This window comes from Dermacentor albipictus, chromosome 1, assembly GCF_038994185.2.
Source record: "Dermacentor albipictus isolate Rhodes 1998 colony chromosome 1, USDA_Dalb.pri_finalv2, whole genome shotgun sequence".
NCBI lineage: Eukaryota > Metazoa > Arthropoda > Arachnida > Ixodida > Ixodidae > Dermacentor > Dermacentor albipictus.
The window spans coordinates 334,228,616-334,240,923 of record NC_091821.1 but is presented as its reverse complement, the minus strand read 5'-3'; the positions used below and the strand labels follow the sequence as shown (position 1 = coordinate 334,240,923).

The window sequence follows — 12,308 nt, the reverse complement described above, 5'->3', positions numbered from 1 at the left end:
CGTCGCTCGAAGTCGGTTCGGAACCACACTGCACTGCCACAACCTACAGTCGTCGGTCGCGTCGTTGTCGGCCTACACCTGTATCACAACACTGTCTTTCAGGAACACTGTCGTGCACGTTGTGCGTCTAAAGAACTCAGACGATCATTGGTGTCGGCGGCCGTCTTAGGCATAGCAGCCAGAGGCCCTGCAGCCTCCAATTGGTCGACGGCAGCGATGCATAGCAGCCTCTGATTGGTGCACGCTGGCGAAGCGCCACCACACATTGCCGAACTTCTAGCATCGGCAGGCGACAAAATCTCTGCACTTCGCCACGCTTTACCTTGTTTTCGATCGACACTTTTGATGCACTGGCACGTGCCAAAGCTTGCTGATGTCTGCCAATGGTACGCATATTGCAGCAACCAATAGTGTCATAACAAAGCAACATTCTTGACAACATTCAGCATTCCTATTGCTGCCAAAGTGTTCTCAAATGACCATAAGGAGTTTTTCTGTGAGTGCAGGCTAAACGCTACAATCTGTTCTTGGATTTTGATGAATGGCCAGTATTTTGCCAGTCACTTCGTATGACTAATGACAGCTCATCTGTCAGACACTGTTACAAAGACTGCAAAGAACCAGAATCGGGATGCAACATGAAATGATTGCCCAAATTATGACGTCGCTGATTGAAATTCTCAGCCCTGTATCTTAGATGGTTGCTCTGCCTGGTTGCCTTCAAAAATTTCGGTAGTGCTTTTGTGGCTTACTGCAGCTGTGATATGAGAGACCATGGTTGGAAGATCTTGTCCAATGAGAAAGGTATTCCGTCAAGCTGGTTTAGAGCAGCGTTGAGGGCAAGCCTTTCATTCTTCAAAGGATAGGCAGTAGCGCAGAGCACATGTTCCACAAGGGCAAATCAGAAAGACATTGCCCCTATTCTTTATTAGCCAAAGTAAGGCACGTACAGGTAATTACAAATATACATACTATTCCACATACCTTACATATTTTTCTTCATAGTCCCCACACCGATTCAGACCATTTGTCCCATTGCAGCACTGAATTTTAAGTGCTCCTGAAGTAGAATTTGTCTGGCTGACTGAGGAAGCACCGTTGGCCTTTTGCGGCCAAAACTTCACACTTCTCAAAACAAGACACCTTTCCCGATACGTGGGCTGCATTTCCCTGTGGATTTCGATGGGTGGTCGTCCCTTGCTCTATAGAAAACTAATCATACTTTGATGCTCGTACGCCAAGAACTTGTCAAGCACGACCATCATCTTCAACAACTGACAGCAGCGGCGTGCCACGGAGCTATCGGCAGATAAGGCCAGGCCGGTCCAAGAAAAGTCCACCGCTGGGAATGGATGTGTTGACTTTGCATTTAAAGCCGTAATTTGGCTAAAAAAAAAAATATGGGCAAAGACTTTCTGATTCACCCTCGTATAGTTTTTCCATGACAGTTTATCTATGGAGTAAGTGCATATCAACTACAGAAAATGTAAACAACAAATCTTCCTTTAACCAGACTGCTTTGTCAACTTCTGGTAGCTGGAATATATATGCATGCAAGTTAGCCGCTGCCAGCCAACAACCAATGCTCTCCAAACAATGCCACACCATACAGTGGTTGCTTTGGGCAAAATATATTAAGCATTCCCATAGAAGTTTCATGATCGGAAAAAGAAAGTTATCAAAGGACTCAGTTATAACTCGCATTTCTAATTTGTGATTCTCACCGCAATTGTTGCAATGCTCATTCTGGATGCTACTGAAGTGTGAAACACTAGAGTGCGAAGACAAAATGGTTCAATTGGTTGCACAATTCTGAATTAAAATGCCTAGTGGCACCTACAAATAATAACACAGCTGAACAATCAGTGACCCTTTGTGGCAGCGAAGCCATGCATGACAAGTCGAAGTAAATGCAAGGAACTCACTCTGGGTATCCCTTCCATTTGAGGAGGTATTCAACCTTTCCAGCAGCATTCACCCTCTTCTTCAGTATCCTCTCTACTATGTACACTTTCTTCTTCTGTGAGAAAGACAAGGGGAACAGGATATACGAAGCCTTCAGGATAAGATGTTGCAAAAGCTTTTCAGAAAAACAATGAAGGTGGTAAAAAGAAATAAAAGGAAGTGCTTCAGAATAGCGAACTTTTTGCCTTCTACTTGAGGAGAGAGGCTCTAGCACTAGTATGAGAAGAAAGCAAAAACATATTACAGGAGAGATTTTTAAAATAAGTGGGTGCAGAACTGCTAGTTCAATATTAATTAGAAATGGTGGGGCATTTGACACTACAAGTGTAGGCCTCAGTGACAAAAGCATTCTTGCTGTAGGATAATAGTTAGGGAAGCTACTGTGCTGTGCCATTACTTGCTCGAAGTGCTAGGCTATATAGGGTCTACGTGAGAATATCCTGGGAAACTGTGCAAGCGGACGCTGAGGTAGGTGCCAGTTATTGAGGCCCCAGTAACAGGTTTGTGGCAAACAAAAAAGTTGTCATGTGCGCTAGCTTTGCATGTCAAACATCGAAGCTGCAACCTCTTTGCTTCCTCAAAGATAACTTTGCAGGTAAGCTCAACAATAATGAACTTCTCTTGCAGTGAGAATTTTTTGCGCCTTGAAGCACTTCATTGTAAGCAGGCCTGATTGTACATTCAGCTAAATGTGTTTGAGGGCTAATGAAGAATGTGCTTCAGCTGGACAGTTATGCAAGCTTAACTTCCAAAGCATAATGCGCCTGGAACAATTGATGAACTGGAGCTAACCTGTGCTGTGCTTTTCTCGCAGCGCCTCAGCAGGCATTTTTTTCTTGGTCCTCGAAGACCCGTCTTTTTCTCCTAGGAGAACAAGAAGAAAGGAGGCTTTTTTCAGGACTGCACAGCAGTCAGACAAAATGAATGAATCACTGTGCGAGCCACCAGGAAGGCTAAAGCCACACCATTTATCACAATTGTATGGATGTTTAGAGCATGTCACTGTGCAGCACACAACTGATCAACAAGAGGCAGCGCACCACCAGAACATGGACAGAATGGCTGTGGAGAAAGCCCCCAGAAAAGTTCTGGCTGCAGAACATATATAGATGCATGACAAAAATATTAAGCTGTTAGCACATGACCTTTTAGCTTCAATGCGAACAAAGGCAAAGGGTTCTGTCACCAGATGTTGTTAGCAGTGGAGTAGTGTGACTTACGCACATGGCTTACACAGAGTAAAAGGCAACATTATCATATAAGCAAACTTGGCATTGTGCAAGTGCAACAAGCCTTCTTCAACTGTCACATACGTGAACCACCGATAGCCGAACATACAAAGGAGGTGGAACTCCTTATACATTAAGTCAAAGATGAAGGGACCAGGAAAATTTGTTTGGCAAATCTAAGTTCTGTTTGACAGGATATATCTACAACAACAGCTGCAACTTCAAGAATGGTTGTGCTAGGAATGAACAAATGAATCTCTTTCAGAAATAAAATACAATGACAAAAGCAACAGCTATGTTGTTCTAGCATAGTGGAACAATATTATGTTAGCGTCGCAGTCACAATAACCTTTCAATGCCAAATAATTCACAAGACTCTTGCCAGGTCTATGCATGGTGCAAATTTCTGATAAACTGCAACGCTGGAAATCAGGCCAGTGATGGTAATATCACACAGTCGAACCCGGATATGTAGAACTCAAAGGGGGTTGCGAAATAGTTTTATATACCACTAATTATCAATAATATCAATAATATATAAATATATTAATAATATCAATTTCATACAAAAATTTTCAAGGTGATTTTACAGCTGTTCGTTATACACAAGAATTCATTATACTATCCGGGTTCAACTGTATGTGATTGAACTAATAAAACAACCTGTTTTTCTATGGGCAATCGCTAATAAGCTCTTGACAACATTCTGTTTGGCTTGGGCTAACCTATGATCTTAGAATGACAGAAAGCTGAGCTAGCTGGTAAGGATTCATTATGCAAAAAAGAAGTGGGGCGTGCAGACAGGACACAAGAGTAGAGAAGTGGACAACACAAACGGTGTTTGTGTTGTCCACTTTTCTACTCTTGTGTCCTGTCTGCACGCCTCACTTATTTTTTGCATAATAAATCCTATGATCTTTGCTTTCACTGAGTGATAAGGCACAATGACACAAAAGCTGACAATTGCTTCAGACTGGTCAGGAATCCTTGTCTTCATGCTTCCCAAAGGACTCTATAATGAGCTCAGACATCAATGACTTGCACTGCTCGCAGTTTGTGTTCTTGGCAAAATAACCTCTTGCTAAGGTGTCCCAAAACATTCTGGAATAATGTTTTCATCTCAAGTGGCCAGACGTGATCACAGCACAAGCCATGAAAAGTGAACGACGTCTATAAAAATGCATGCCTACTGCTTCTGAGTCCTGCACTTACCAATGGCATGATGATCTTTTTTTCACTCTCAATATATCTTCCACCAAAAGATTTAATCATTTTTTCTATTGTTGCTTTATAGCAAGCTTTGTTATGTTCTCGCCTCACTGTCTGCCAATCCTACCACCACACCGGACAGAGAAGTGAACAAAGTAGGAAGAGCGGTGCTGACAATAGAGAAGCTTCCCAAACTAGCTTTGTCATCTTCTGCACGATACCACTAGAATGTTGAGTCAACAGGACCATCTCTAACTGCTTTTCTTCTGGTATTCAACACTAATGCTTCTGACCACACACTATTTTAACTTCATTTAGTGCAATGACAAAGAGCACATGCTATAATAGCAAGCCACAGTCTAAGTGGACTCGGCTGCGACACTTTAATTGCATACTATGAACATCGAAGGGAAAAAGAAAAAGTGGGCACGAGTTCACTATTGTTTTGCAGAAACACGCATCAACGAACAAAACGTATAGCTGCCTCCAGACCTGGTGCCTTGCCAACAGGCAAAATTGACACAGATTTGTCAAGCACTTCTTTTATCACATGACAGTCAACACATTTCCAAAGAAAAAGCAAAATACAGTTCATTGCAAAAAAAAAAAAAAAAACTTCAAATTATTCCTCTAGGAAGAGGATTAATTTAGGAAGGATTAATGTGTCATACACAGCAGTGAATGTAGGAAAGTTAAGGACACAAACTCGGCTGCATGGTACTGACCGTGCAGTTGGCACACTGAGCGCAGTCCTCAGTCCGGCTGCAGCCCTCACAGCGACCACAGGCAACAGTTGTTCCGGGAGGATGTGTTCGTGCCTGTTGGGCCTTGGAGGCCTGTTGCTGCCGCTCAGCGGCTGCTACCTTGCAGGCACGTTGCATCTGAAGCTTCTTTTGCTGCCGCAAGCGCTGCAAACAGGCAGTAAGGAGGTCACCACCAGAAGAGAATGTAAATAAAATTAAAAAGAAGCTGCGTGTTTTGCAGCAGTAATGGCTTTTTTTTTTTTTTCAGCGCAACAAATGACATGTTCCTGAAGTTGAGAAAGGTTTTGTTCTCAGTAGCTTTTATTTTAGCATTCCAAAAGGAGCAAATTAAAGCAGAATCAGTTCAAGGTATTAAAGAACTTGTGGACACCACCTCACACCAAAATCACTGCACAAAATGCGCAATATAATAGCTGCCAAGAGTTTCCCCCACCTTTTTTAATGATATCCTTCTGAATGTATCCTGATATACTATGAACAAAGTGTTAAAGATGCTTCTGTCCCTTTGTATCACTCTCAAACTAAACTCGAATGTTAGGAAAGTTTAATGCAGCCTCAAATGAAGCAATGAAAGGTGAATCCCAGTGTAATGACTCCAATGCAAGTTCCCCAGAATCCTACCAAGTGGTTAGGATGGGCACAGTGCAAATATATGCTCTTTAGGTGGGGACACTTGGCTTGCTTTCGAGACACGATGACCAGATAAAATAACAATGGCACATGTCCATCAGCCCCGTGACAGCAGTGGATACCTATTGGCGGGACGATGTAACTTTGGTCGGAACGCAGGTGAGAGCTAGCACGGACGAGGAATACGGACAAGGAATTCACGCATAACACAAGCAAACAGAGAATGGCGTCTACGCGTGACGTCGTGTTGCAGTATCTGCTCTGTCGAGGTGATGCCTTTTCCCCCATGCTCTCCCCTCACCACGGTGCAACTTTTGTCACCAGCATTAGTCACTTCCTGCTTCTCAATGTTGAAGCTGCATTGCACTTCGAGCATAACATTTTGCAGCGAACGCAAGGCTTACACAGTTCAACTTGCGGATTGTTATTGCTTATTAATGGTGTGTAATACCACGTCTTGTCTACCATTCGCTCTAAAGCTGCCACTGCAATGCCTAAAAGCACCCTCTGGGCTGGATGCCTGTCTGCCTGGCGTTTTGTACACACATTCTGAATATACACAGAAAGCCCCAGAGCCATTTGATACAGGTGTAAGATAGATAAGTGTCATATCTATTACATGCGATATCTGGGCTTTTCTTTAGAAAAGCCTAGCTATCAGAAATACTTACTAATTAGCAACACATTAAATTTTTATAGAGTGAACCAGCTATGTAAGCAACTATGTTGGGGCAATATGAATCCAATTTCCTTGGTGTATTAAGATTTTGTAGCCTTCCTTGATTGCCAATTTGCTGTACCATGGTGCAAATACAAGTCTGGAAGTACCTTTAGTCATATCTGCATGTCAGCCATGACATTCATAGCCAAACAATGTGTCAGCTCAGTAGCTCTTACTTTGCTAATATGAATGACTAACAACGTTCAAAACTTGGATTTCATCTAACAGCTAAGTTCCACGCTGTTGGTAGTCACCTGATGAAGGTAGCCAGGGAAGCCTCGCCGACCTGCCTTTTGAAGGCCATTGTTTTTGGAAGCAGAGGGGGTGACAGTAGCTTCTCCACCCTTAGATGTATCTTCATCTTTGACAAGCTTCTGGGCTGTAGTTGACTGCTCCTCCTTTGGGGTTGACTTTCCAGGTGTCTCCGCATTGGCTGTGGATAGCAAAAATTATAGCTGCAGCATTTGTATATTTGTTGAAGTCTTGAGGAAGATGAATTGAATTCTGGAGTTTTACATGCCAAAACCATGATTTGATTATGAGGCACGCCATAGTGAGGGTCTCTGGGTTAATTTTGACGACCAGGGAATCTTTAACGTGCCCTCAATGTGCTTGACACAGGTGTTTTTGCCTATTGGCTCCATCGAAATGCGGCCGCCACAGTCGGGATTTGATCCTGCAACCTCGTGCTTAGCAGTGTGACACCACAGCCACTAAGCCGCCATCATGGTGGGTTAACAAACATGGAAAAGGGTGTTCAGCTGTCTTGTGTGGCACGTGCACCTATAGTACAATTGAACTTTGATATAACAAACCTGGACATATATAACAAAGTACTAGATATAATGAAGAAATCTAAAATGTTTCTCGCCAATCCATGCATGTAATGAATAGATGCTTATAATGAATATCGATATAAGAAAGGCACCTTTATGTCTGATGAGATTTCGTTATAACAAGGTTATACTATTTCCAGAAAGTATGCCAGAGCCTAGAGCTCTTGGAGCTACTTAAGTTTTAATGTGGAAGGCATTACATGACAGTCTTGGCTACCAAACAACACAGGAGTGACTAAATGAGAATGCAACACAAGATTTAGTACAGTACTTGACTTTATAGGGATTTTCCAAGTTCCAGAACACTCTTAGAACAATTTCCACATAATCTTGTAAACAAAGTTTTAACAGAACCTGAAACTATTTTGGTGCACAGAGCTTCTCATAAGAGCTTTTCTAATTTTCTAATTTCAACAGACCTTTAAAGGACAACTCCGGCGATATTTCGATGTCCACTGATCTTAATAAAATTTTGAATATACGTTCTCTTTCGCAATCAGGTTATCTGTGCCAAACAACATAGCTGCAAGTAATTTAGTTTTCCTGAAAATAAATATTAAAGATTGGTTGCATGTTCCTGACTCATGACATTTTGCTGGCCACTCTGTGTTTGCGACGTTAAAGACTACACCGCCACTGTTGCTGAAATCGTCGCTGAAATCGCCGGTCTAGTTCAGAAGATCTGTAAAAGCTCCCTGTGCCGTCAGGAGGCATCATCAGATTCGCTTCTTTGGTGTTAGTGCCACTTGCACTGTGTGCTTAGCAAGTGTTCTGCATGTTTACATTACGGTAGTATCTGACGTCATCTACTCTTCGTAACGTCACACGAAGCAGCTATCCGTTTTGGTTTCGGTATCTCATTTATTGGTGATTTAAAATTATTGATGAAATTCTAAGCAAATTGAACAACTCTACCAGTGACAGGACTGTCAATGCCATTTGAAAATGACACTATACTAACATCGTTAAAAAAATGGTGGAGTTGCCCTTTATACGTCACAGGACTGTCAATGCCATTCGAAATTGACAATATACTAACATCGTTAAAAAAATGGTGGAGTTGCCCTTTAAACGTGCCTTTTAGGGCTCAATGCACTAAGAAAGCAAGAATAATTTTGAGGTTTATGTTTTGGCAATGAACCCGAGATTACTGTCAGATGAGAACAAAGTGAAAGTCTAGAATGTATGCAGAATCAGCCATCGCATTTCAGAACCTAAGAAACTTCTGTCTTAACAGTCGCACCAAAAGTGGCACCACCGCTTGCAATCAACCACCATTCAAAAGTGAAGAAATGCAGACTATGCAAATGTTACCATTACTCAAAAATATGTAGAAAACTTAAAATGGAAACCTTTTTTCTCTGTAGTTTCAGTATCTTCAGACTTGCCAGTGCATCCTGCCTGTTTGTGGGTGATAAAGGTGTCAAGCTCATGGAAAATGGTGCCACATGAACCACACTTCAGAAAGTCTGAAAATGAGGAAAGAGGTCACAATCAGAACAGTGAAATATAACAGCGAAAATCACTTTATGAATGCAGTGTCTTTTACATCATATAAGGCATACTGAGAGAGAAAAAAGAAACGTTTATCCAATTCATAGCATGTTACTTTCAAGGTTTTTGTAGTATATATTACTACTTAAAATGCCTACACAGCAAGTATCAACAGCAATAAAAGGAAGGAAGTATGACTACTGGCACAACCGGAACAGGCATGGCCATTACTTCCTGCGAATAAACATTGCTAACATTATCTGAAATATGTGCATAATTACTGGCTTCTCAAGTTGTTTTTGCCCAATGAAATGATGAATAATTAGGCCCAACTAACGCAAAGTTGCACTTTTGTGTGTAGCACAGGGAATATTCTACATGGCTTTCTGAGAAAGGAGGTGCAATAGACATTGTTGCAGGCCAGTTTGTTAATTATGTGACAACAGGCAAACTGCGCAACAGTGCACTCGTCCTCGCAGTATTCCAGTTTTGGTGGATGCGCCTGCATTCACTTTGAAGATATTGCTTGTTTTCTTACAATGAAATGCCCTATGTTCACACAATTTAGCACTTCAGATCTGTAATGCATTGCTAGTGGAAATAAGGAAATACACAGGAAATAAGCAATGAATTCAGTACGTCTGGCCTCAATGTCCTGAACCCTTTGTGTACGATTCAGTCAAAATTGAGTGGTTGAAAATAATGGCTTGTATTATGTAAAAATTCTTTTTGTATGCTTATGTCCTGCTCTACCGTCTGCCTCATAGAGTGGCTTCTCCCAGTAATAACACAGGTAGGGTACAATTCGAGCTAGTGACAAAGAGCATAAGAAATGGTTTGAAACAGAACTTGAATGGGGAGTAGCATCATTTTGGATATAGTGTGCTAATTTTAATTAGCAAACACCTAACCAAGCCTGCTGCACATAACCTGGGTCCTCTCCAAGCAGTAGAAAAATAGACAAGCGAGAAAGAGAAGAGGGAAAGGGTTTGCTGACCCATGATCTTTAAATCTTGCCAGGATAGCTTTTATTTCCTCTTGTCAGTGGCTTGGCAGCATTCTTCTTGGAGGAGTTGAAAAATGGGGTCCTTTACCTGCACCAAGTGTGGTTATTGTGAGCATCCGTGCTCTAATATACATGAACACACACAAGACAAACATGCATGCATAAACTCAATGTCACTAAGCTATTAAAAAGTAAAAGGAAAAAAAAGGGGGGGGGGAGAGTGCAAGAAAACAATTGTGTTTTGTCTTCACTGGCGAAAAAAAAAATACATCACTTTGAAACATGCTGCTAAATGTAAGCCACTAAATGGCTAATACAACCAACCCATTTCTTCATTTCACATGAAAGATTCTTGAGAGTGTTTCCAACATGGGATTCAGCTAGCCACTGTGGTGAGAAAGCGAACCACAGGAGGCACTTTGGGGTGAGGAAAGCCTATCATGAAATTGAATCGTACATGTCTTCGAGTTTACACTCAATGCACTTCAATAACCTTGCTTAAGGCAGTGATCCTGGTAAAGCTTCAATATGTGAAATGACAATTTTATGACACCGAAAGTCATTGACCATCCAGTTTCCTTTTTTTTTTGCTTAGCAAAAGCGAGCTCGCAATATAAAGTATTGTGTTAACTGTTCGTCCACTTTCTTGATTTCTTTGCAGGAGCCTAAGCATAACTGTTTTTCTTGTACTTCCATCGTAGTGCTGTCCTACATGTCCTGCTTGGGTTGGGTCAGTTCCTGGCCAGCAGTGTATTGAAACAGAAAAAAAAAAGAATAATAATGCAATCTGCACCTTCTCTTTGACAGCAATGTAGCTTTAGGCAAGAGAGGGCGAAATTATTGCTAAGCAAATGGCTTTCTGGCCGCGTCCGGTATTTCTAATTATTTATTTTTCGTTCTGTTCTGTTCTGTTTGCGTATAAGTTCGTAATGACCAATCTCTGGAAAAGTCTCATTCAATTAAACGAGCTATCAATTTGGTAGGCAAATAATCGATGATTACGTGTCACAGATAATGTTTTTTTTTAACATATATTCATTCAAAATGCTAGTGCAATAAGCGCTCATGAAAAGCGCTGACACTTAAGGTCAGTCTTTAGAAGCAAAAAAATACAAGCAGCGGAACACGGCACTTTAACGTAGGCTACACCATGCTCGTTCTCAACATCACACAACCCGCTTCGAACATCGCAGCAATAAAACATCAACAGCCGGCGCAAAGCGCAACCGAGCAGCGAGTCGGGAACTGAAACGTAACGGAAAAGTGGGCGGCTAGGCGACTGCAAGACGGAACCAGTACGCTGCGTGGCTCTCGTGGTTTCTATGGGCGGCTGAGTGCGCTCTCGAAGCGATACCACCACTTCACACGGCGGTAAACAAATTTTATTCGGCAACTTCACAACACCCATAGGGTGCAGACCGATAATGATGGACGCAAAACATTTCCTTCTGCTTTCACTGATGTTCTATTCGAACGCATGCAGCAACAGGCACTGCAGGAACTGCTACGCGACCGCGACCACCGAGACAGCGTCCGCAGCTTCCGTTCAAGTTCGATTTTCCAGCAGGTACACGAGGACGAGTTCTTAAGACGCACAGCAAGCACCGCTAGGCGCCAACAACTGCTTGAACAATGCCAAACTGGCCAGACCTTGCCTGTGGCATGCAACATAACGGCGGCATAAATTGTACTCAAATCTCAGACGGCAGCTTTCTACTGCCCACTAAACGCGAAACACAGACATGTTTGCCAACCGAAATAACATGGCATGGGCGACAAAAAATAATTTTTGCAGTTTTCGGGTGTTAGACAGCGAATATATGGCAGAGCTGTGGCGCCCTAATCGGCCATGGCGTCAAAACGTAGAAAGGCAACGGTGACTTGAAAAGGCCTAGCAAAGCCCACATTTGCAGGGGCACCACAGCCGAACTGGCTGCGTCGTTGCGAACGCCAGCTATTCTCCAGCGACACTACGTCCCTATTCATCGTCGCTAGGATTGTTTTCAACTCAAGTGACACGGAATAGAAACGGGATAATATTACTCACCATAGATTCAAGTAAATGTCGCACGTCGCCCCTCGCGAGAAAAAGCAAACGCTGCCGGCAGGCGGCGCATGTTTTCGATCACCTTTCGGCAGCGAACTGTGCACGTGACGTAAGGTGCTGACGTAATTACGGAATTTTGGCGCGAATCTGCGGAAGCAGTGAAAAGAAGCTCCATGCGACCGCGTACTGCGCGCGGAGAGAGTTAAAAGAGAGAGAAAATGCATCTCCTTATGTATTTGCCCGCTTTTAAGTGGCTAAATGTGGCAAAATAGATGACGTGGGATGGTCTTATACCACAGCTGTGTCTGTATAAGGCACGAGACGTCACGGCCACATAAACCAGAAAAAGAAAAGAAACATTGCAGCCCTTGCAGTGTGTGGTTCAGTTGAGGACAGATTAAGGGGGA

The 12,308-nt window shown here is 42.5% G+C and overlaps 1 protein-coding gene across 1 annotated transcript in view; it reads right to left on the bottom strand.

Moving 5' to 3' along the window:
• The window catches only part of LOC135915060 (uncharacterized), a 61,297-nt gene extending 49,299 nt beyond the window's left edge, over positions 1-11,998 (bottom strand). The window contains exons 1-7 of the mRNA XM_065448046.1: positions 11,902-11,998; positions 9,846-9,942; positions 8,707-8,823; positions 6,773-6,951; positions 5,129-5,311; positions 2,758-2,829; positions 1,926-2,020 (exon numbers count right to left, since the gene is read on the bottom strand). Coding sequence (XP_065304118.1) covers positions 1,926-2,020; positions 2,758-2,829; positions 5,129-5,311; positions 6,773-6,951; positions 8,707-8,823; positions 9,846-9,849 — 650 coding nt within the window. The 5' untranslated portion in view covers positions 9,850-9,942; positions 11,902-11,998. The remainder of the gene's footprint in view (positions 1-1,925; positions 2,021-2,757; positions 2,830-5,128; positions 5,312-6,772; positions 6,952-8,706; positions 8,824-9,845; positions 9,943-11,901) is intronic.
• Positions 11,999-12,308: the final 310 nt, after the last annotated feature.